General features: G+C 37.5%; 1 protein-coding gene across 1 annotated transcript; it reads left to right on the plus strand.

The window, feature by feature from the left end:
- Positions 1-14,482: 14,482 nt before the first annotated feature.
- On the plus strand, positions 14,483-17,294 carry LOC133851339 (uncharacterized). Its single transcript, XM_062287704.1, has 3 exons — positions 14,483-15,099; positions 16,259-16,497; positions 16,821-17,294. Exons 1-3 carry the CDS (start codon positions 14,635-14,637, stop codon positions 17,065-17,067), a joined length of 951 nt encoding a protein of 316 aa, XP_062143688.1. The 5' UTR covers positions 14,483-14,634; the 3' UTR covers positions 17,068-17,294.
- Positions 17,295-26,716: the final 9,422 nt, after the last annotated feature.

Here is a 26,716-nt window from a genome sequence, read left to right on the forward strand (position 1 = left end):
TAAATATAGTCTGCATAGAGCAAATCTGCTCTTTAATTATTTTTATACATGGATTAGCAAAAAGATGAAAGTCATAGATAACAATTTATTGTAAGAATTTTATTTGTATATATAACTGTGTAACCTCATAATATGTGGTTATGATTTTTTAGAATTTTATGTTTTGTGATGTAAAAGCTTTATGCTCATAATCTTTGATCAATGAAATACTCAAATCTTTCGTAAAAAAGAAAAAAGAAAAAATGTTCAAACGAAAGGATTATGGTGCAAATGTGCTAGGGAGGAGCTTTTAAAGCACCAGCTCTTCTCCGGATCAAATATGGTTCCTTTTCACCATTGGGTTCATCAATATAGGGAGTTGCCAAAAAAAAAGAGAGGAAAAGCATGCGTATTTGGGGAGTGAAAGAGTGTTTGAAAACTTCATCCATTTGATTTACCAAAAAAAAAAAAAAAACTTCGTTCATTCGATAACTGTCGCCTCTTTCACTTTCACTTTCACTTAGTCTTGGACCATCACAATTAAGCTCTCCCGTCATCAAGACAATTTCAAGCTCCCATCGCAGAGGTGTTTGAACGCTTCTTCCATGCCGACCACCATGGCTCTATAAGTTCACTCCCAAGCCAATAAGCCAATTGCCTGTTTTATTTGTTTCGACGTAAAATGTTTTTTGCTGTAAAATATTTTCAACGAAATCATTTTTCAGGAAAAAAAAATCAAAAATATTTTTCGTTATTTGGTTCGTATGAAAAAATCACCACGACAAAAAATAATTGCTGACGAGATTCTACCATTAGCCAGAAAGATTTCAGCCACTTTCACAAGATTTTGACTACTATTACTCGATTCCAGCAATGGCTAGATTCCGACGAAGGTGGTCAGAATCTGGCACAGTACAGCCGAATTCCGACTAGTTTTGCTGGAATAAAGCTGGATTCCGGTGAAGGTTGTTGGAATCCGTTCATTTGTGTTGGATTCCGGCTAAACTAGCCGGAATTTGGCACAATAAAGCCGAATTCTGACAAACTGGCTGGATTCCGACAGTACTGGCTAGATTCTGTCCAGTTTTGCTGAAATTTGGCTTGGCCGAATTCCAATGACAGTTTCGAATTTCGTTCCAGCATGTTTTGCCGGAATCCAGTGGCAGTCGATGGCGCCGGAATTCGGCGATCGGATAATAAAATTCGGGCTACCAACAAACTTCAATGCCCAAAGGTTGTGGATTCTCACAAACATGCCTGCAAAAATGAAGAGTTTAAAACTGTAAACCATTTTCTAAAAATTAAAGAAGCTTTTACGGTCAAACTGAAATGATTTCTGTTGACCATCATTTTTTATTACACCAAACACCAAAAAAATATAAAAATATATTTTTTAAAAATTACTTTACACCTAAACAAGCGGAGTAGTAATTTACGGAGTCGTTCTCATCTTTTTGCTTCTCATGTCCTCTCTTTTGGCTTGTATGCGTTCACGCGCCAACAAATAGTGCATGCATGTGCATTTTCTATCGACAAAGACATCACTCTTGGCTTCTAGGGTTTGTTGTTTTTTTTAAGAAAAATTATGACTTCTTGTTCTAAGCATCAATCATTCTTAGATCCAATTTTTTTTTTTTTTTTTTTTTTTTTTTTTTTTAAAGGCTTTTCGTTCTACGCGTCAATCATGCATTGATCCAATTTGCCTTCTTCTTTTTTAATGTTTTTAACGCTTAGTGTTCTAAGCATCATCCTGCTTAGATCCAAATTTGCTTTTTTTCTTTTGTTTTTTCCAAATTGTTTTTTTGCTAGACTTATCATTCTAAGTATCGATTAACCTATTCGCAAGAAACTCATATAAATCAGTCTCTAAAAGTAACATATGTCCTTTACATGTGAGAAGCACACAAAATTAACCCTCCATAATTTTCTACAAACTAGTTTATAAAGAATATCTGTACGTCATTTTCTAATTATGAGAAACAAGTATTTCTAAGTTCTTAATTGTCGAAATTAAAAACCTAATTACAACAAAATTAATTAAAATCACATAAAACTTTAAGATTGAATTTCACTCCCTTTTTCTCATATATATATATATATATATATATATATATATATATGTAAGTGCTCCGAAATAGATTAATTAATCAAGAATCAATGATCATCAATGCTGTAAATTTTGCCTACGACACTTTTATAGATATTTTTCCAAATTGACGAGATGAACTCCAAGGTGACTGTATCACTATCATATCGTTTGGAATTTGAGATATCACTCGACAATTTACGCAATCCTTGAACCCAACACAAAATTATTGAGCTAAAGTTTTGGGGTCTAACTCGTTTAATTAAATAGTTTAAGTTAGAGTTAACGTATATAGTTTTCTACTCATATCTCGACACAACCCAAATTTGATATGCAAATACGAATTAATTTATTGATGATTGCAATAAATTAGGATTTGGTATTCAATTAAATACTAAATTCTAATGCCCCAAATCTCTCTTGCTTTCAAATAACTCAAATAAGCGATCTGCCGAAGCTGTTGAATGTAAACGGGAGAGCCCATGGCACAAGGAAACCCAACACTGAAGAAACAAAAAGACATGCAGCCTTGGTACTTCAGTTGTATTTCTCTAAAGAATCAAATGAATATGCCGTTGCAAATGCTTCAGCTAGTACTGCACCACTTAACATATAAGAAAGTGGCTCATAATTATCCACAAATTCCTCTAGTTTCAACTCCAAGAACAGATTGGAGAGGCTGCAAAATTGTTCTTAGCCCGACAAAATCTTGCTAGTTAAAAGGTTGGAAATGGAACCGTTAAAAAAAAAAAAGTCCTGCAATTTTTTTGTACAACACCTAAACTAAACACTTTCAACCATATGATCCTGTGAATCGGAGGGCAGCTAGCATTGACGATGGAGATGGAGAGAGCCCAAGGGGTCGTCCCCAGCCGATCTTAAAAAAAGTCTTGTCAACATTGATATCACTCATTAGGCTTTGATTTCTATTGGAGCCGGCAATGGTGGGCATCTTAATTGAAATTAACATCGTCGATCTGATTTTTAGAACAAAATCTTGATATATTATATAGTGTGTAGGAAGATGCTTTGGCTGCAAGGTAAAATAGTCAAAATTGCAAGAGAACATATATATATATAGAGAAGGACGCCGATCGACCCGCTTACAGCCGGCGAAGGTCATTGACATAGACAATTATACATATTAATCTAATTAATGACTTTGATTTAGACAATTAAATATCATTTTAATTACTCCTAATTTTATCGCCATGAGTTTCGCATATTCTCTTCTGCCCTGACTCTATCTGTATCTAAAACAATCTGTTCTTAATTTGGTTTTACAGCCTGTAGGCTGCAGCACACTGGTCTCCGAGTGGTTAAGGTTAAAACAGACAATTTTTTATCTCACTCGTAAATTTGACACAAAATTATAAAATTATTATTTGATATATATAATTGGATTCGGGTCACAATTAAGTTGACCCTCTAGACCCATTTAATAGACAGGTCAAGTAACAATTTTTTTTTTTTTTTCATTATTATTATTTTACAATTAAAATCAAGAAATTACACTAAAACTTAAAAATAAAAAAGGGTGAAAAGTAGTTTCCCATCAACACATATGTAAGATGTAACGATTCAAGCAAAACTCTAGTTAAATTTGGGCTAACACTCTAAAAGGAGGACTAGTCAAATTGAAGATTCTATAGAATCATTTATAAAGTCCAGTTTTACTTAATAAAAATAGGTAATGTGTAACTTAACATTCATGAGTTATAACTATCTTTATAAACCACTCAATATACGTAGATTATTCCTTATTTTCCTAATGTAAAACATGAGTGTTACAACATAGGTGAGGTATCTTACTCCGACATGGGACTCTTTAGAGAGAGTAAGACTAGAATAAAAACAAATAATGTGAGATCAAATTTTGCTTTCGGGTGGTGTTTATGTTTGTGGGAAGGAATACATGTGTCATTCAGTTTATTGTCGTTTCCTCCATATCAAGCAAACAGAAGCAACGAAAGTAGACAATGCATGCATCTTGAAGAAAGTATATTTAGAAAGTAAAGTTTTTGAGTCCATATCACCACCTCAGCTGCTTGTCCTCATCGTATTTGAATGTATAAAACCTAGTTAGAATGTATTATCTTTCTTATTATATTGGAGGGTTTCATTATGCTGTATGAGTTTTGTAGATTGATGATTTTTTTTTATTTTTTTATATTTTTTTTTTTAGTTTATCAAATAATGGGTCAAATGGACTTGGTTGAGTTGAGTTTTGTAGATTAATATTTTTTTTTTTAGCTTATCAAATAACGGGTCAAACGGGCCGTGCTTGGGTCAACTCAACATAACCTATTTAGGCTTGGTTAGAAGGTAATAGAATTAAGTTAAATTGTTTTGTTACAAACCTAAATATTAAGTTTGTTACAGGATAAATTGGGTAGTACTTTCTAAGAGGGAACTTAGACCATACAAAGTAAACGCTGATTTGCTGAATAATTCTCTGTCAATATATACTGCACCTAAATAAAGGTTACAACACTGACTTAGACTAGAATTAGGACTTAATTATAGTCGTACTCTTACATAACTAGAATTAGGGTTTATAGTCCCACGAGGATTATGACTATAACTCTTACGTAAAGATAAAGACTAAAACAAGACTGTTTCCAATAATTTGAGAGAAGTAGAGAGAGATATACTTATAGTCTTAAATTGCTTAGGATCATAATATTCCTCCCCCCTTAAAAAGTCTCTGCGTACAAACGCTTCCATGGTGGCTATTTCGGGATTAGGATATCTTCCTTCTCAACATGTGACCTCCTTGCAACAAGCTTCGATTGGGTCACCCTCCAATCCATGCCCGATAAAACTTCGACACATGCAACTGTTGTGATCTTTGGTCACTGTACTCCCTTGAAATCGGTCAGATTGGTATCGATTTGGTCAAAAATGGTGGCCCTACGATAGGGCCAAGGGGTATTGGTTGAATCGGGTGGGTTTTGAATACTTGAATTTCAAGTGGTGACAGGTTGAATTTTTGTGGAATTTTTGGTGTTAATGGTGGAATTAATGGGGAGTTGGGGGCTTTTGGTACGTACCATTGGTTGCTGTGGCATCAAATGATCTAATCATGTGTTCAAGGCGGCTATTAACTTATTTACCTAACAAAGCATATCTAAGTCAAACTTTGCCTTAAAGGCTAGTGCATGTGAAGTTAAGTGATCCGATACACTTCATTGATAGTCGATCACGTTAAATATTCAAACTAAGTATAACAAAAAAATAATTTTTCATTTTCTTTCTTTTTTTTTTCTTTTTTTTTTTGGGAATTAAGCATAACCAAAAAAAAAAAATTTAAATATTTAAAGTGAAATACTCAAACACAAGTGTATTTGTTTTTATTTTAATAACAAGTCAAGATGTATTTGTCTACACCTTGTTGCGAAAATGTGAGACTCGATCCTTCAAGAGTGTTGCTAAGTATTATGATTTTTACTTTTTTTTTTTTTTGTAATTATGTGATAGTTTACATTACATCTGTTACGTTAGTTACTAAAATATGAATTATCACATAGCAATCCACATGTAAGGGTGGGACTAAAAATTTAGGGTTGGGGGCAAAACTAAAAAGAATACTCTTTAAAGGGTAAGAAATTAATTACAAGGTAAACATGAAAAAAGTTTAAAATTTTGGAAGAAATATTATTAAAAGTTTGAGGGGGCTACTGCCCCTTCACCCATACACCTAGTTTGACAACTATTCACGTGAAACTTACAATAGTTACCTATTAACGTGACAATTCACACCCTAGACATGGCCGGGGGTGATGCGTGGCCACCCCTAAATGCTTATGGGGGTGGCCGTGCGCCACCCTAGCCACCTTGCTATGGGGTAGCGTGATTCTTACGATGTCAATTACTAAAATGCGAAATACCATGTCATATTCATTTTTATAAAATGTGAATCATCGCATAAATTTGTAAAGAATTGTAATAATAAGTACAGTACCTCAAGCATTTTCTGATTTAACTTAAAAAGAAAAGAAAAAAAAAAAAAGAAAAAAAAAAAAGAGAGGAAGAACGAAGAATAAAAAGAAGGGCTCCTTGATATAGATATTTCAATATCGGTTTAAATGACCCATACTTTTCTTGAGTGATACAGGTCGATTTTGGGCCTTTGGCTCAGAAAAACTCCTTAAAAGAACTTTAAGATTTATGGAGGATATTATTATTATTATTAGTTGAAAAAGGAAGAATATATAAACCCATTAATTGCAAGCCTAAATGTATCTTTAACATTCCCTCTCGTAATGTTAAATATATAAACTCATTAATTGCTAATTAGTTGTGTTTTTAGTTGTGTGAAAAATCTAACCCAATTTTTTTTTTAAGAAAAATATTTTTGTTGGAACTTTATATATAAGAAAATTTTTAAAAAACTGTGAGAAAGTCAAGGGGTTTCCATTTCCAGCAACTTGCTTTGACATGTAATAGTAATGGTAGAAGAAAGATTTTTGTTCCATTCTTATTTCTGTAAAGGTGATGTGACTTTTAAAATTATCATTAGATAAAATTCAATAGTGATCAATTTTAAAAATTTTAGTGCTAAGGGACACGCTTGTTTACATATGTGATAACTGTTTTTTCTCTCTACGGGATTCTTGAATCCATAGAGTTGGAAGGTTTTTTTTTTTCTTTTTTTCTTTCTTTCTTTCTTTCTTTCTGGTCTTTTGACTTAGAAGTTGTTTTTGATTGGGTTCTTTTGATTCATTGGTGTTTGTTTTGATCATGATGGATGATCTAACAAATCTCTGGAAGAATTTTACGTTGATGGAGGAGGAAAGCTGTGCGGTGGAAGCTTCTGTTCAGGGGCTACATCACATTGTTGATAGGGGGAAAACTTGCCTTGTGGGGAAGCTATTGGCGGATCGTCTCTTTGGGAAGAATGCAATTCGGTCTACGTTGATTAAGGGCTGGAGACTGGCTAGTAACACTAGTTTTACAAATCTAGGGGACAATTTGTTCCTTATTGAATTTGAACTTTTTTGGGGAAAAGACCAAGTCCTTGAAGGTCGTCCTTGGGTGTTTGAGGGGAATCTCTTTTCTTTGGAGGAGTATAATGGGACTGTTGCCCCTTCTGCTATGGAGTTTGCGAAAGTGTTGTTTTGGGTGCGGATGTTCCAACTGCCTCTTTCGTGTATGTCTGAAACCAAGGGTGTTCAATTGGGTAGTTCGGTTGGCCAAGTGGTGGAGGTTGAGACTGATAAAGATGGAGTGGGCTGAGGGAATACCTTCGGGTGCGTGTTCGGGTGGACCTTTCTAAACCTTTGGTTCGAGGGCGTATGCTGAAGTTGAATGGAAATTCAACTTGGATAGTTTTTCAGTATGAAAAATTACCTAATTTTTGTTTCCAACGTGGCATGGTCCGACATGGAGTGGGTGATTGTTTAAACCTGAGAGTGGCGGGTAGGAAGGGTAATCCCTCTCAAGTGCAATTTGGTGTCTGGCTTTGAGCAGATGGTTATGGTTGTTGTCCCATGGCAGGGGGAAGCTTTCGTCCCTCTTCTTCTGGCGTGGCCGGCACTCAGTTGGGTGCCATCTCTGGCAGTGCTTTAGGGGAATGGGGCCGATTGAGCGTAGGATCCCGGGCTTCTGATGGGGCGGTGGAGCTGCCTTCTAGCGGTTTGGCTCAACATGCAACTATCTCCATACAGGACATGGTTTTGGAAGTCCATCTTGGTGACACGTCTTTGCATGTTCTCCCAGAACTGCAATTTTCTAAAGAGTCGGTTATGTTGCCACTTGGCAATGGCCTTTTGCAGGAGGTTCCTTTTGAGGGTGTTACTTTTAAGGCATTTAACATCAGTGATGTCCCTTGTTTGGGTGTTAACGTGGCCATGCATGGAGATAACGTGGCCAGGAGAAGTTCACAGGGGCCAGTAGGTGAGCCTAGCTTGGATTTTACGAAGTAGGTAGTGGCTTCTAGTGGATTGGATTCCGCGGCTAAGGACACGATTGGGTCTGGGGCCCCTCACGTCCAGAGGGCAACTCCCGCTTGTCCCGATCCAAAGGACCCTCCAATTCTTTCAACGGGTATCCCCTGTAATCTCAGTCCCATTATTTTTATGCTCAATTGGATGCACCTTCTCCATCCTTACAGAAATGCAAGAAACACGCTCGACGATCCAGTAATGGACAAACTTCTTCACTTTCGGTTGTGGGGAAGAGGAAACCAAGGTCTGCTAAGTTATTGGCTAACTCGGTTCCTGTCAAAAAATCTAAGGCAATGGCAATGGCTGATGTTCAGCGCTGCCTGCCACAATGAATACCCTTAGTTGGAATTGTCGAAGGCTTGCGAACCTTCGGACAGTTTTGGATCTTTGCCAGATGGTGAAGGAGAAGAAGCCCAGTTTCGTTTTTCTCATTGAAACTTTGTGTTCTAAAAAATTGATGGAATGGATACGGGTGAAGTTAGGTTTTGCTGGTTGTTTTGTGGTGGATCCCGTGGGAAGGAGTGGTGGTCTTGCCTTGCTTTGGCGGGAAGTGGGAGCTTTGGAGATTTATAATTTTTCGTTGAGACATATCAACGCTACAATAATGGATGTTTCTGGTCAGCCTTTGTAGAATCTAGCCGGGTTTTATGGACATCCAGTTTGTTGACAGCGTGCATCCTCATGGGAGTTAATTCGTCATCTGAAGTCTTTCTCCCCTCTCCCCTGGATGTGTGTTGGCGATTTTAACGAAATTCTAGACCAATATGAAAATGAGGGGGCTGCTCTTCCGCCAATTTCTCAGATGGATGGTTTTAGGAGTGTGCTTGAAGATTGTTAGTTGGCTAACTTAGGTTTCTAGGGGGCCCCTTTCACCTGGAGTAACCACAAAACTGATGGCATGTTTACCAAAGAACGCCATGATCGTGCTTTGACCAACCAGGAATGGTGTCGTCTTTTTCCAGCCTTCACGGTTAATGTTTTGGCTGCCCAGACATTAGATCATACACCTTTACATGTTTGTGTAGTTGCTGGTCCTACTGTTCAGCACTCCTATAGGCGTGGATTCAAGTTTGAGGATAGTTGGACATTGGATGAGGAATGGTTGGAGTTCGATGAAGCTCTCTGCTTCTCAACTTTCTCTTTCTCGGTGGAGTTCGAGGAAATTTGGACAGTCCACTACGGTCCTAAAACAGAAAACTTAGCTGTTAAAGAGGGAGCAAAGTCGTGAAACTCCCAACAATATAGACACCATCAAACGGCTTCAAGGTGAGATTAATGTAATTTTGGCCAGGGAGGATGCCAAATGGAAACAAAGATCCAAGCAGAATTGGTATTGTGGGGGGGACCGAAACACACAATATTTCCACGCTTGGGCCAATCATTGCCAGAAAATTAACAGCATCCAACAGATCAGTGATGAAGAGGGGCAGATTTGGAAGACAAAGCCTAATATTAGTAGGGCTTTTATTCATTACTATGAGACGTTGTTCACAACCCAAGGTCCCTCACGGGTTTAAGAGTGTCTCATGCATGTGGAACCCTCTGTCTCAGGTGAGATGAACTGCACTTTGGAGCGTCCGTTTGTGGAGGTGGAAGTTGTTTTTGCATTGTCTCAAATGCATCCCCTTAAAGCCCTGGGCCCGGATGGTTTTCCAGCGGCTTTTTACCAAAAATCTTGGGCTACAACCGGTAGTGAGGTATGTGGGGTTGTTTTGCATTTTCTTAATGGAGGCTCTTTAGATGCTAAGTTGAATGCTACCAATTTAGTTCTTATCCCGAAGATTACTAACCCTTCACAGGTTACTGAGTACCGGCCTATAAGCCATTGCAACGTTATTTATAAGCTCATTTCAAAAGTCCTTGAAAAACCATTTAAGAAGGTCCTTCCTAGTGTCATTTCATCGGAGCAAAGCGCTTTTATTCCTAGGAGGCTCATCACCGAAAATGTCCTTGTGGCTTTTGAAACTTTGCACACAATGGATACTCGTTTAAAGGGTAAGGAGGGGTTTATGGCGTTGAAGCTCGATATGAGCAAAGCCTATGACCGGTTGGAATTGAATTTTTTGGAAGCAATTATACGGAAGATGGGGTTTGCGGAGCGTTGGATTGGATTGTTGATGACTTGTTTGCGTTCGATTTCTTATTCAATTCTTATTAATAGGCAACCTCACAGTCATATAATTTTAACAAGGGGGGTAAGGCAAGGTGATCATCTTTCTCCCTATTTTTTCATTCTTTGTGCAGAGGCGATGATCTCTTTGTTGCATTTCAAGGAAATGAGTGGTTTGCTGTCCGGGATCCCCATTGGCCGGAGTGGTATTTCTATCAACCATCTCTTCTTTGCCAAAGATAGCCTTCTTTTTTGTCGGGCTAATTTACGTGAATGGGGAACGATCCAAGAGGTGCTTTTGTGTTATGAGAATGCATCGGGCCAAAAGGTTAATCGGGATAAAACTTCTTGTTTCTTTAGCCGAAATACCGAACCAGCAAGTCGAAGTATGATGTTGGGGGCTGTGGGAGTGGCTTCAACTCAGAATTATGCCCGTTATCTTGGTCTTCCCGCTTTCATTGGAAGGTCTAAGGTTAGTGCTTTCAACGATATCAAGGGTAGGATTTGGCGGAGAATGAATGGATGGAAAGAAAATTTCTCTCCCATGCCGGGAAAGAAATACTCCTAAAGGCTGTTTTGCAGGCTATTCCCACTTACACTACGAGCATCTTTTAGCTTCCTAAGACCCACTGCAGGGAGATAAACTCATTTGTGGCTAAGTTCTGGTGGGGCCATAAGGACAACACAACCAAAATCTCTTGGATGAAATGGTCGAAGATGGGAAGAAGTCGTGATTCGGAGGGCTTGGGTTATAGAACCTTGGAGTTGTTCAATTTGGCTCTTTTGGCTCAGCATGGGTGGAGATTTCTACAACATGTAGAATCTTTGGTTGCCCAGGTTTATGGGGCAAAATATTTCCCAGGGAAGGATTTTCTGGAGTCTAATCTTGGCTGGCGACCATCGTTTGCCTGGAGATCAATTTGGAACTCCAAGGCTTTAATCCAAAATGGTCTACTGTGGCAAGTAGGAACAGGGGAGCATATTCGGGTTTGGCAGGACAACTGGATTCCCAGTAACTTAAACATTGGTATCTACTCAAATTCTAATGGCTTAAGTGCTAATGCAACTGTTGATGTATTGATAGATAGGGATACTAATTGGTGGAACTTACCTACAGTTGCGAGCCTCTTCCCTCCGGCGGTGGTTGCACAGATTTGTGGAATAGCAATTTCTCCTCGATCTCAAACAGACCAGATGAGGTGGTTAGGTACCAAAAGTGGTGATTTCTCTGTCCACAGTGCCTATCATTTAGCTGTTGAGGGTGGGTCCAGAGCTTCTGGTAGCTGTTTCAATCCGGTGTCGAGCAGTCTTTTTTGGAAACGTATGTGGACGTTGAATGTCCCATGTGCAGTCCAAATGTTCTTATGGAGGGGCTGTAATAATATTCTCTCGACTAAGGAGAAGCTCTATCATCGGAAGGTGGTCCTTGAACCTTTTTGCCCCCAGTGTGGCACGAAGGTGGAATCTGCTAGCTATTTTCTCTGGCAATGTCCCATGGCTACTGCGGTGTGGGCAGAATGTTCCCAAGCCATCAACAAGTGCGTCATCTCATGGGGGGATTTTATGTCCATATTTCAAGGGTTGAGTTCCAAATTGGAGGGGAAGGAATTGGAGTTGGTAGCTATCACGGCGTACAAAATGTGGAACCGAAGGAATCAAGTGGTGTTCGGGGGAACCTTTTTGCCACCCAGGTGTTTGATGATAGGTGCCAGAGACTCCCTAGATGCATTTCAGCAAGCAAGGGGCCTCCATCCTATTTCAGTGATTGATGCTTTGGCCACTCTACCTAAATGGGAGAAGCCAGATTCGGGTTGGATTAAAATCAACTGGGACGCATTGGTGGATAAGGTTAAACAGGTAATGGGTGTGGGTTTAGTAGCAAGGGATTTCTTGGGTAGGGTGCGTGCTTTCCTGTGTATGACCCTCTCGTACATTTTTTATCCCACTACGGCGGAGGTGCTAGCAGCACAGATGGGGTTGGAGTTTTTAAAAGCCATGGGTTTTCGGAGGATCTAGTTGGAAGGAGGTGCTAAGGTGATTGTGGATGCTTTGAAGTCCACGGGACTACAACCGCCGAGCTATGGTAGTATCATTGAGGACACACGTTTATTGGCTCAGTGTTTCTCTAATTGACAAGTTTCACATGTAAATCGCAATTCTAATATTGTGGCCCATTTGTTGGCTCGTCTGGCAGTTCAATAAGGTCTTCATCGAGTTTGGATGGAGTCTTTCCCTAACTCAATCTCGGCTTCTATTTGTACTAATCTAGGGACTTGTCCTTAGGTTTTGCTTTGTTTTTAATGAAACAGCTTTCAAAAAAAAAAATAGTGTTTAATTTTAAATCTAATTGAAATTTTAAAAGTTACATCATATTTAGAGGGACAAGATGAAAACAAAAGTCTTTATTCTAACATTACTCGACCTCTCTACACAAGCAAGTGAACCCCTCACACAAATCAAACTGAAATATTTCATCAAAAGAAATAGGATTTTCAATAATTTCTTATTCAAATTACTAGCAATTTAGAATGTAATTACGAAAGAGCCTGGCCCATCTCTAAGAATAAATTTTTAACTATCTAACCACCTACGCGAACAATAAATCCCAAATTTTTGGACATCTCAATTAATTCCAACCAATAAAATAAAATAAAATTCCATCCGAACCCTCTCAGATAGTCACATTCGCCTGATTCCACAGAAAAGGAAAAATTCAAGGAATCCCCCGATCGTATATTCGTAGGGATCCCCATCCATGTATCAGTGATCAACGGATCCGGTTACTATGCGGTACTAAAAAGTATCGCATATCTGCTGTGTTTTTTTTAACGGTTGAGATTCGTATGGGAAACATATGAGTTTAAAAAAGTAAACTCCCGTGACTTCTCCGTTAAAGTACTTCTGTTCTTTTTCTTTTTCCGTTCCAAAGTAAGACTTCATCGATGCAAACAACTTTTCTTTTTCTTTTTTTTCCTCTCTCTCTCTTGGAACAGCCCTCTGCGAAAACTCATCTACTCATAAATGGATCCGAAAGGCAGGCGCAGATCTATGAACACAGACTGGAACACTTGTGATTTACTGTTCCCAAGCAACAATATGATGTTGTGTATTCAAAATTTTGCAAATGTGATGAGCAGCTGTGGCATGGAAGGGGTTCATTGCAAAACACATGAAATTCTTTAACCTGCCTTTCGGTCAGGTTCCGGCCTCTCCATGCTTACAGATACTCGTTAGACGCCTTCCAGGTCACCCTCTACTCTCAATCGAACCGTCAGTTCTACCGTGAATGTGACATTACGGGCACCATCGACTTCATTTTTGGCAACGCAGCGGTAGTCCTCCAAAGCTGCAACATCCAGCCTAGGTAGCCCCTACCCAACCAGTTCAACACCATCACAGCTCAGGGCAAGAAGGATCCCAACCAGAACATGGGCGTTTCCATCCAAAAATCATCTTTCTCCCCTCTTGACAACGTTACAGCCCCGACGTACCTTGGTAGGCCTTGGAAAGAATACTCCACCACAGTAATTATACAGTCTGATATTGGGTCGTTCTTGAATCCGTTGGGCTGGATAGAATGGGTCACCAATGTCGAGTTGCCTAAGACCATATTCTATGCTGAGTACCAAAATACAGGGGCCGGAACAACTGTAGACCAACAGGTTCAATGGGAGAATGGGATACCTGCCGAGGTGTTTGGGATCTTTGGCAAAATCGACGGCTCTAGTTCTGAGTAGATAGGGCGGATCCATTTTTGGGCAGATGAGTTTTCATAGAGGGCTTTTCCAAAAGAGAGAAAAAAGAAAAGAAAAAGACTTTAATGGAGAAGTCACAGAAAAAGAAAAAGAACAGAAGTCGTACTTTAGCGGAGAAGGTTTTGGAACCAAAAAAAGAAAAGAAAAAGAAAGAAGGCTATTTGAATCCCAACCGTGTAAAAAAACACAGCAGATATGCGGTACTTTTTAGTACCGCATAGTAGCCGGATCCGCAGGGGCGGAGCCACCCCTGGCCTTGGGGTGCCTGGGCCCCCCAAGGCCAGGGGTCTCCCCCCCAAAAAAAAAAAATATCCTTAAAAAAAAAAATAATAATTAATTTTACCTCTAAATTTTGTTATTTTTATAGTTTTGACCTCTCAATTTTTTTTTTTCAATTTGACCCCCCAAATCTTAAATCCTAGCTCCGCCCTGCGGATCCGTGATCAACCGCATGCTTCAGACCTCATTTATTAGCTCCGCCCCTGCGGATCCGTGATCAACCGCATGCTTCAGACCTCATTTATTAATTAACACTTAATAAACTTCCAACAACCTTCGTCAGACAAATACCATAAGGACAAGTAGTTGTCTCCTAAATAAGTCCTACCAAGTCCTGCATGACCTTCTCTTATCGCTTATCTCTTGAAAGTTTGAAACTCCACCTTCAAAAGCCAGACTATTTAAGCTCCGCAAATAGCGGACCAAGACCAAGACCAAGAGGCAAGAACAAGAACGAGAGAGAGAGATAGAGAGAGGATGGAGAAGATAGAGCACAGAATAGTACCCACAAATGGCATAAACATGCACATAGCGTCAATAGGGACAGGCCCAGTGGTCCTCTTCCTCCACGGCTTCCCTGAGCTCTGGTACTCGTGGCGCCACCAGCTTCTTTACCTATCTTCCCTCGGCTACCGCTGCATAGCCCCCGACCTCCGAGGATATGGAGACACTGACGCGCCGCCCTCCGCCTCCTCCTACACTGCGTTCCACATCATCGGCGACCTCGTCGGCCTTCTCGACCATCTGGGTATCGACCAGGTCTTCTTGGTCGCCCATGACTGGGGGGCTGTGATGGCCTGGTACTTCTGCTTGTTCAGGCCCGACCGGATCAAGGCTTTGGTCAACATGAGCGTGGCTTTCCGTCCGAGGAATCCACTAAGAAAGCCTCTGGAGAGCCTCAGGTTTTTGTTTGGTGATGATTACTATATTTGCAGGTTTCAGGTGATTCAGTTATTGATATCCTTGATCGTTTGATTTTTCTATTTTGGGCAATTGTGTTTGTTATTTCTTTCCATTATTTGAGAATGGACTGCTGTTCCTTCCTAGGGCTTAATTCTTCTTTAGATGCGCTAATTTGGGTCAAAGCGTATTTCCTTTTGATCAATTGATTGTCTCTCACTTACTGTGTTATTAACTGTTGTCTTAATTGGATGCTGTTAGGGCTATTGCTGGTAATCGGTTGATTTTTTTGCATGTTTTGCTTTGAGATTTCTCATTTTTCGCAAATTATTAATTGCAGTTATGAGCTGTATTGGTAACTGTCATGCTGGTGACATTTGGAGTTATTTTGCTGTTCTATTTATTGGAGTATTTAGTTTTCAAGAGCATGCCTTTGAAATTATTATGGTTGTTGGATTTATTCCATACTCCTGGGCTTTAATGGGTCAGGATGACACTCTGTCAGACAATTCAGGGAGCAATGAGAAATGAGATGCATGTGGGTTCTAATTAAGACTGACAACTTTTTACACGATTTGTGAATCTGACATGATATTAGCTGGTCAGGGTTGACTTGTACAGTCTTATACCCATTTCTCGACACAACCCGAACTCGAACCCAACATTTAGGGCTGGCAACTTTTGGCAATTAAAGTTGAGCGGTCTTGCTCGTTTAGTGAAATAGTATGGGTTACGATTGACCTATGTAGTTTTATACCATGCCTCGATACGACATGAACCCGCAAACATAAATGGCCACCCTAGTTGTGCTAAACACAAAAAATTAAAGCAGCAATTCTTCACCTTTGACTTTGAGTATTGGCGAGCTAGTTTAGGTGACTCAACATTTCAGTTGGAGTAAAAGACATGCTTATTTATAGCCCATAAAATTGGGGAATTGTAGTTAGGAATGATGGTTGATTCATTAACAATCTCGTACCAATGATAGATATCTCCCTATTCAGATGCATTCTGGTTTGATTTTTCGAATTAGAAATGTAAAGTTTACTTGATCTGCATTTTTATCAGCTGCCTACGGTGAAGCTTTTTGCAGAAGGTTATTACTTCTGTAATTTTCCATATTTTGGTCACTTTTAGGAGAATTTGTTCTGGGCAGTTCTATTGTGGAATCTATTATAAGCAGTGTTAATCTGTGCTTTAGGAACCTGGGGAGATTGAAGAAGAATTTTCTCATGCCGGATGTGAAGGAGTAATAAAGGGATTTCTTACATCTCGCAATCCACGCCCACCTTGTATACCTAAAGGAGGATATGTAGCTCTCCGTGACACTCCAGTTACCTTGCCCTCTTGGCTGTCAGAAGAAGATATCAGTTATTTTGCAAGCAAATTTGGCAAGAAAGGCTTCACTGGAGGACTGAACTATTATCGAGCTATGGACCTGTATGTTTCTTTACTTCTTTATTGAAATTGAAATGAGTACATTTGAAACATGGCTAACATAGGAGTTGGTGAGTGATTTATATCAGCAATTACAGTTTCTGTTAGGCAGTGAATCTACAAACATTAGATCATCTCTTATTTCTGCTACTTGCATGTCAAAGTTTGTTCTTGTTTCCCAATAAATTTGTTAGTTTCTGTGCCGAGCTATGTACGTCTCCGTTTTTGTGTTTTGGGTTGTTTGTTAACACCTTATGCAATTTAAGTCTCAAGTCTCAAGCATATTGAAACAAATCGACAAGGTATTCTGCTTTTGCTTGTTGCAGAACCTGGGAGCTCACAGCCCTGTGGACTGGAGTACAAATCAAAGTGCCAGTGAAGTTTATTGTGGGTGAGCTAGACATCACCTATTCTATCCCTGGTGTCCAGGATTATATACACAAAGGTGGCTTCAAGAAAGACGTGCCATTTTTGCAAGAAGTAGTTGTGATGGAAGGAGCAGCTCACTTTATAAACCAAGAAAAGGCCGAGGAGGTCAGCGAACACATATACGACTTTATCAAGGGGTTCTAGTTTCTCCATTTGCTACTCAGCATCCTACATTCCTCTATACCTTTGTGCTCGAGTTGCCTTATGTTGTATCCTGTTGAGGGCTCCGTCCCACATCGCATCTGTTTGGTTGTCCTGTTTTCTCCCTGAATAAATAAACATACAATGATGTAGAGTCCCACGTTTTTTGAAACATTCTTCAGGATTCCTGTGCTGCAACTCTCATAATTAGTGATCTTGATTTGTTTTTATCCTTGGTAATTTAGTTCGGATAGCTTCTTTTTTTTTTATTCACTTGGGCCTTTGCTGCATTACAATCTACAACTTCCTACCCACCACGTCGAGTAAGGATCACTTGTAATTGGCTGTCCAAATTGCATGAGAGAGGAGCTAATTAATGACTTTGATTCAGACAATTAAATATCAATTTAATTACTCCTAATTTTATCGCCATGAGTTTTGCATACTCTCTTCTGCCCTGACTCTATTTGTATCTAAAACAATTTGTTCTTAATTTGTTTTTACAGCAGTTAAGAGAATCATCTGCCTGAAGGCTGTAGCAGACTGGTCTCCGGGTGGTTAAGGTAATTAAAACAAACATTTTTTTACCTCACTCGTAAATTTGACACAAAATTATAAAATTATTATTTGATATAATTCAATTCAGGTCACAATTAAGTTGACCCACTTGACCCGTTTAATAGACAGGTCAAGTAACAAAAATCTTTTTTTTTTTTTTTTCTCACTATTATTATTTTACAATTAAAATTAAGAAATTACACTAAAACTTAAAAAAAAAAAAAAATTAAAAAAAAAAGGGTGAAAAGTAGTTTTTCATCAACACATATATTAAGTTGTAACGATTCAGGCAAAACGTTAGTTAAATCTGGGCTAACACTCTAAAATGACTAGTCAAATTCAAGATTTTATAGAATCATTTATAAAGTCTAATTTTACTTAATAAAAATAGGCAATATATGACTTAACATTCATGAGTTATAACTATCTTTATAAACCACTCACTATACGTAGATTATTCCTTATTTTCCTAATGTAAAACATGAGTCTTACAACATAGGTGAGCTATCTTACTCCGACATGGGACTCTTTGGAGAGAGTAAGACTAGAACTCATTTAAATGACCATCAACACAAATTAATGAATACAAAAAATATGAGATCAAATTTTGCTTTCGGGTGGTGTTTATGTTTGTGGGAAGGAATACATGTGTCATTCAGTTTATTGTCGTTTCCTCCATACCAAGCCAACCGAAGCAACGAAAGTTGACAATGCATTTTGAAAAAAGTATATTCAGAAAGTAAAATTTTTTAGTCCATATCACCACCTCCTCGTCGTATTTGAATGTATAAAACCCAATTAGAATGTATTATCTTTCTTATTATATTGGAGGGTTTGATTATGCTGTATGAGTTTTGTAGATTGATGATTTTTTTTTTTTTTTTTAGTTTATCAAATAACGAGTAAAATAGACTGTGTTGGATTGAGTTTTGTAGATAAATATTTTTTTTTAGCTTATCAAACAACGGGCAAAACGGGCCGTGCTTGGGTCAACTCAAAGCAACCTATTTGAGCTTGGTTAGAAGGTAATAGAAATAAGTTAAATTGCTTTGTTATGAACTTAAATATTAAGTTTGTTATAAGATAAATTGGGTAGTACTTTCTTAGAGGGAACCTAGACCTTACAAAGTAAATGCTGATTTGCTCAATAATTCTCTGTCAATACTGCACTTAAATAAAGGTTACAACACTGACTTAGACTAGAATCAGGACTTAATTATAGTCATACTCTTACATAACTAGAATTAGGGTTTATAGTCCCACGAGGATTATGACTATAACTCTTACATAAAGATAAAGACTAACACAAGACTGCTCCCAATAATTTGAGAGAAATGGAGAGAGATATATTTTATAGTCTAAAATTGCTAAGGATAGAACAATTTCTCCCCCCCTTAAAAAGTCTTTGCGTTCGAACGCTTCCATGGTGACTATTTCGAGATTGAGATATCTTCTTTCTCAACATGTGACCTCCTTGCAACAAGCTTCGGTTGGTTCACCCTCCAATCCAAGTCCCATAAAACTTCAACACATGCAATTGTTGTGATCTTTGGTCACTGTACTCCCTTGAAATCGGCCAGATTGGGATCGATTTGGTCAAAAATGGTGGCCCTACGATAGGGCCAAGGGGGGTTGGTTGGATAGGTGGGGTTTTGAATACTTGAATTTCAAGTGGTGACAGGTTGAATTAATTTTTGGAATTTTTGGTGTTAATGGTGGAATTAATGGGGGAGTTGAGGGCTTTTGGTACCAAGGTTGCTGTGGCATCAAATGATCTAAACATGAGTTCAAGGCGGCTATTAACTTATTTACCTAACAAAGCTTATCAAAGTCAAACTTTGCCTTGAAGGCTAGTGTGAAGTTAGTGACCCAATGCACTTCATTGATAGTCACGTTAAATATTCAAACTAATGCTCCGTATCTTTCAACGTAAAATAATTTTTGTCGTTAAATAGTTTTAGTAGAGTCATTTTCTTAAAAAATATTTTTCGCCGAAGACATTTTTCGGTGTTTGGCATGTACAGAAAATCATAAATATTTTTTATATTATTATTCAATCATATTAACCTATAAAAATTAATTTTTATTCAAAACATATAAAAATTAATGTAAAATAATATAAAAATCACCGAAGACGAGATTACATCACTGACCGACAAAATTCCGGTCACTTTTACCGGATTCTGGCTACTATAGCCAGAATCCAAGATAAAGGCCGGAATCCGGACAGTTTCGTAAGAATCTGAGTTGGCTAGATTCCGGCCAAAACTGCCGGAATCCGGCACAGAACGGCCAGACTCCTGCATACTTGCCGGAATCTACCAGAACCGCTGGAATCCGGCTGTTCTAGCCAGATCCCGGTCAGTCGGCAGGAACCCGGCAGTTCTGGCCAGATCCGGGCGGCAGTTCTGGCCGGGATATTCCAGCTAGATCCGGCCAGCAGGCCGGAATCCTGCCGTTCTGGCTAGATTCCGGCCAAATAGCCGGAATGCGACCAATTTGGTCGCCGGAATCTGAGCTGACCGAATTCCAGCGAAGATGGCCGGATCCCGCCACCAGATTCCAGCAAGATGTTGTTGGATTTCGGTACTGACAAGATTTCGGTGATAGTCGACTGCTTGAATGTGAAGGTTGACTGTGTCGTTTAAAAGGGATCGAATGCATTTGGCGTCTTCGGAAAATGATTTACGCTTTTAAAATGCGTAAATCATTTTCCGAAATTTACTAAGCATTTTTGGTCAAACATAAATCATTTTGCGGTTGACTATTATTTTCGCCCCTACCAAACATCGAAAATGACAAAATTACTTTCCAGAAATCATTTTACGTCAAATAAAACGGAGTATAAGTATAACAAAAAAAATACATTTTTTCTTTTTTTTAAAAAAAAAATTTAAAATATTTAAAGTGAAATACTCAAACACAAGTGTATTTGTTTTTATTTTAATAAATACGTCAAGTAAGGATGTATTTGTCTACACCTTGTTGCGAAAATGTGAGACTCGATCCCTCACCAGTGTTGCTAAGTATTATGATTTTTACTATATATATATATATATATAGTACTTTTGTGTTCACCCCCGGCCCTCACATGATAGGGATTTCCTATAATTTTACGAAGGAAGTGTTGAGGGGAGGTTAAAGTTTTTCAAATTAGGTAGAAAAATTTTCTTTTAATTTAATTTTTTAAGTTGACATGTAAAAAGCATGTATGTTTAGAGAACGTGATGAAACACGTGTAAGTTTAATATAATTGATTTTTAAAAAAAAAATTACAAAAATAAAAAAAATCTAACCCAATTTTTTTTTTAAGAAAAATATTTTTGTTGGAACTTTATCCACAAGAAAAATTTTAAAAAACTGTGAGAAAGTTGAGGAGTTTCCATTTCCAACAACTTGCTCTGACATGCAGGAGTAATGTTAGAAGAAAGACTTTTGGTTTCATTCTTATTTTTGTAAAGGTGATGTGACTTTTAAAGTTATCATTAGATAAAATTCAATAGTGATCAATTTTAAGTCTAATTGTAAATTTAAAGAGAGCTCCTTCTATAAGGATGGGTTGTAAAAGTGATATTTTACAGCATCAAATAAAGAGTTGACACTTCATTAAAAGACTAAAATACATTAAGCATAAAAAGCACCCAATATTTTTTCATTCAAATAGCCCAACCGCTTTTAAACCCACCACCTGTTCAGGCCCACTCACAGCCAAATTCTGCTGACGGCCACCGCCAAATTTGGCCACAGAGATCTGACCAGAAACCACCGATGTCAACATAGATCAGGCCACAAAGAGTTGGATCTCTCTTTGTCCGGAAACCCACGCACTCTAGTGTGAGTTTCCAGCCGGACCCAACAAATCCATGCCGATGTGTGTGGGTTTCGAACGTCGACATAGATTTGACCACAGAGAGTCGGATCTCTCTTTGTCTGGAAACCCATGCACACCGACGTGGGTTTCAAGCCAGACCCACCCAAACCCATGTTGGTGTGCGTGGGTTTCAATCGGATCTTTTGTGGCTAGCCAGATCTCGCTTCCGAGTGACCACCACGTCGGATCTCTCCGTGACCTGCCAAAGCTCGCTTTTGAGTAATCTCAAGTCTGGGCGAATCCCGACGGTGGCCAACTCCATGGATTATGGCAAAAGCTTCGGCTGAAGAGGTGGGTCCGGCAGATGCAAGGGTTCGGCGGAGATTAGAGAGAACAGTAATAAGTAGGGGATTTGGTGCTTTTAGGTTTATAGTATTTTTGTTGTAATTTTTGGTTTTTTATGAGTTGTTAACTTATAATTGGATGCTGTAAAATGAGAGCTTTACGACCCGTCCTTATTGAATGTAAACTCAATTTTAAAATATACATCATATTTGGAGGGACAAGATTAGGGGTGTAAACGAGCCGATCCTGAGCGAGTATTGCCTGTCCGGGATCGGCTCGTTTAAGTAACAGTAAAGCTCGAGCTCGAGCCCGAGCTCGACACGAGCTGAAAAATCCTGCGCGAGACCGGCTCGCGTAGGAAAATATATTGTCCGAGTTCGAGCTCGAGCTCGATCATTTTGGTCGATCCCGAGCTCGAGTACTCGGCTCGAGCTCGGCCCAAGTCAAAAAAAAATTCAAACAAATACAATCACAAAATAAGCACTACAATACAAACAAGTAGACCAAGAACCTAAAACCAAAATCCTAAAACCAAAATCCTAAAACCAACCAACAAATCTCATACACAAAATCCAGAAAAGCAAAGGATAGGTAAATAAAACGCAAACCTCATGGAACGGAGCTGAAGCCAGCATCGTTACAATCGAACTAGAAGCGTCATTCTCAATCATAGGGCGCTTGACGTCGAGTATACCGGCGCCAGCACCAACGCCAGAGTTGTGAGGAATCTTGGGAAGCTTTCCATCAGTCAAAAGCCGATTCTCCACACCTTGTAGTTGTGGACTTGTGGCCAAGGTGTTTTAGAAATGGTAGGTATTGTCATGGACTCACGGGTCTCACTTGAGATCCGTTGAGAAGATGTAAACTTGCATAAGCTGTGAGACCTGTTGAGAAGAAGATGGAAACTTGCAAAAATTTTGGTAGACGAGAGATGCATGCGTTGAGGCGTTGAGCAGAGTGTGTGAGGCATTGGGCAGTGTGTAAAAGTGCGTAGTGATAGGTTGTGAGCTGGTGTGTGGCGTTTGCTTAAATGATAAGTTAATTCGCAAGTCAGACGAGTTGGTCGTGCAAATGTCAGTCTCGAGCCTCCCTCCATGTCAACTCACGTCTGAAGAAAAAAGCAAGAGAGAGTGAATACACTATAAAGACTCGAGACTGACATTTGGACAACTTAAATTAGTTAAACAAGGAGATAAGTAATGAGTTACGTGGCATCCATTCAGTGGACTAGAAGATTAATTAGAGCTAGTGGGCTCTTGAAACGTTTTTTGTGCTTCACTTTTCTGCTTCACGGTTCATTTTCCTCTGCCATGGATTAAATGCTACAGTTATTCTCTGAGATGAATAAAAGCAAAGAGAGACGTCAGAGAAGATCAAGAGAACTTTTCGAATAAAAGGAAGAGAGTAGCTTTTAATGGTACACTATAGAGCATATCTGCCTCTCACCACTTATTATTTACTATAAACTTTTTTTTTTTTTTAAATTTCGTAGCTTTTACTTACTATTTTTTTAATATAAACTTATTATTTATTATCCTATCTATTTTTTTTTTCTTAATTATTATATATTTTATTTTTTTCTTTATATGTATTCTTCCCAATGATAGCTTCAAAACCTTCCAAAAAAAAACTTGAAAAAGCATGATCTTATTTGAAATTTTGAATCTTAATAACAATGCAAGTGAAAATTTATAATTGTAATGTTGATGAATTCCGTTTAGCCCATTTAGCTATGGCCGGTGGTTACAAGATTCAACACATAATTCAAAATTTTGGGATTAAATTATTATTTTGATATATTCTTAAGATCTTTGAATTATTTTTAAATCGCATGAAGTAATTTGTAAATTAAGCTAATCACTACAACTAATTTTGCATTTTTTTAAGCGGAACAGATATTCGATGGATAACTATTACAACAAAATTGGTTGTGAATTATATTTTGATTTAGATTTTTTTTTCAATTTAATAATATATATTACCATGTACCAAATACGTTGTTAAATTGTTTTAAATTTTTAAGTGCAGTGATACTTCAGGAGTCGTTGATTGCATTTCAAAAAATAATAATAATAAAAAATAAAAATAAAAAAAATCTCTGTCCTTAAAAGTGAAAAGCCAACTCATGCCTTAAAAGTTGAAACTCGGGGTTAAGAGGCCAACTGCAACAATTTTCTTTGGTATTCGGTCCAATAAAGCCAACTCAAGCCTTAAAATTCGGTCCCGTAAAGCGATCTATCTTTATTCGTGTTCAACAAAGACAATTCGTGTCAAACTAGCACAACTATAATTAATTTTTTTAATGCTTAATTATTAGATTTGTTTTCTTACATATAAGTCATTAAATATTAATGATTAATATTAAAAAAAATTGTTAGAATTGTGTAAAAGTTGTGCAAAAAAATATTACTCATATCATTTTGCCTCACAGTCCAACCTGTTTTTAAATCAGAGGTTAGATTGTGATTCTTAACAATCAACTCTAATGACCAACTTATATGACGTATTCCCTGATGTTTAATTATTTAGAATCTCTTATATTACTTGTGAAAATATAGGAAGTTTTTATTTTATTTTTTCGTATTAAATTTCATAATTACAATTTCATTTATTTTTATTTTTTTAAAAAAAGGTGTTTGGAGATTTAAGTGTGTCATCAATTGTAACTTAAACATTTATAGTGTTTTGTGAAATTTTTGTTTGAATTGAAGCACAACTCTATATCTAAAGAAAAAAATAATAATAATAAAGCACAACTTTCTTAGTTTGACTGCACAATTCTCATCTTCTTGTTTGACTAAATTAAAGGCCAAAATGTGCGTAGTAAAATAAGCTCTTCTTTTTTACTTAAAATAAAAAAATTAGCTCCTCTATTTTACAATAACGTTTCAATACATAATTACACATTTAAACTGTATAACAAACAATTGAGGAAAGACCAACATTTTATTGCAAGACAAATATCAATGAAATGTGAAATGGAGAGATCCTTATCCTTTACAAAACTTGTTGTTTAGACTAATTCCTTTCGAACAAAGAATTTATTTTTTAGTAATTGTCAAAAAATAAATAAACAAATAAAATAATTGAACTATTGAAAGGCAGTGCCAACCATTTTCACGCTTTATTTTGAGCTATCGGAACCTTGCTGACCGCTCAAGTAGATAGTTCATAGTTGATTATAGCTGTAGCCCATTATCTCATAGTGAAGGGCTCAGATTCATACTTGATTTGGCTTGGACAATCAGACAACCCAAAAAAATTACAAAGATTGAAGTCTGCTTTAGCAACTGTAGTCGGGCGCAGAGCCAACCATGGGCCAGGGGAGCCTCCCCCCTGAGCTCCATGGATTTTCCTTTAAAAAACTAGAAATTTACCCTTAGTTTTTTTATTTTTTATAGTTTTGCCCCCTTCCATTTTTTTTTTCAATTTTGCCCCCCCAAATTGTAAATTCTGGCTCCGCCCCTAACTGGAGCGTCGTTGCTTATTGTTTTGTAACAAAATGCACCATTTCAACTTATATATAATTTTACACTATCACACTTAATAATAAATTAAAGTGATGTATATTATTTGCACACAAATTGTACACAATGCCTTTTGGGTGTGTTTTTATTATTATTATTATTATTTAAAAAAAAAAAAAAAAGCCAAAACGGCATTGCCATTGTAGCATTTTGTGTACAATATGTCAATATGTGTGCAATTGTGCAAATAACATAAAAGTTAGTGAGATTATGTTGCATGCAACTAGGAACAAAAATAAATCTTGGTTTATTATGTGGATTTTGTTAATCTCATTCCTGTATTTTTTTTTTTTTTTAAGATCTTTTATAATTATAAGATTTCAATACTTACATATATTCGAACTAGTGACCTCTGCTTCATAAGGCGTGATCCCCAGCCGATTGAACTATCACTTGAGGACATCTAATGATACTACTAATAACATATAATAAAGTGATTACATATCATATTCTACAATATTATATATTATATGATCATATAGTCATATAATCCAATTATATTACATGAATAATATGATTAAGTATCTTGATTGTCATTATATCATATAGCTAACAATTAAATATTGATATTGATATACATATAACCAATAAATTATAACCAATTAATATATACTAACCAATGGACATTTTTATTTGTTACTTAATTTATGCTTACATATAGTATATTGTTTATTAATATACTATATTATAAAAATAAGTTTATATATATATATATATATATATATATATATATATATATATATATATATACGAGTCGAGCCTTAATAAACGAGTCGATCCTTATACGAGCGAGTTCACGAGCTTTAATCGAGTCGAGCCGAGTTTATACGAGTTTGCATCGTTTAATAATCGAGTTTAATTTCCGTGTTCGCGAGTAGCTCATTTAATAATCGATTCGAGCACGAGTCGAGTTTATTCGAGCCGATCTCGAGTAAGCTCACGAGTAGCTCAGCTCGTTTACACCCCTAGACAAGATGAAAACAAGTTTTTGTTCTAACATTACTCGACCTAATATTTCATCAAAAGAAATAGGATTTTTAATAATTTATTATTCAAATTACTAGCAATTTAGAATGCAATTACGAAAGAGCCCGACCCATCTCTAAGACTACCTAACCACCTACGTGAACAATAATCCCAAATTTTTGGACTTTTCAATTAATTCCAACCAAAAAAATAAAATAAAATTCCATCCGAACCCTTTTCACATAAGACCTCGATCCTTTCCAGTTGAGTTCAACCAAAAAAAAATTGTGTAAAATTATCAAAATACCTCAATATAAATCTAACTGGGCTCTTCTCCGATTAAAACTAATCTGGAGAGGCTCCAATTGCCTCACATGGTCACATTCGCCTCAATATTCTACAGAAAAGGAAAAATTCAAGGAATCCCCCGATCGTACGGTCCCCA

The sequence above is a fragment of the Alnus glutinosa genome, chromosome 12, assembly GCF_958979055.1.
Source record: "Alnus glutinosa chromosome 12, dhAlnGlut1.1, whole genome shotgun sequence".
Taxonomy (NCBI): Eukaryota; Viridiplantae; Streptophyta; class Magnoliopsida; order Fagales; family Betulaceae; genus Alnus; species Alnus glutinosa.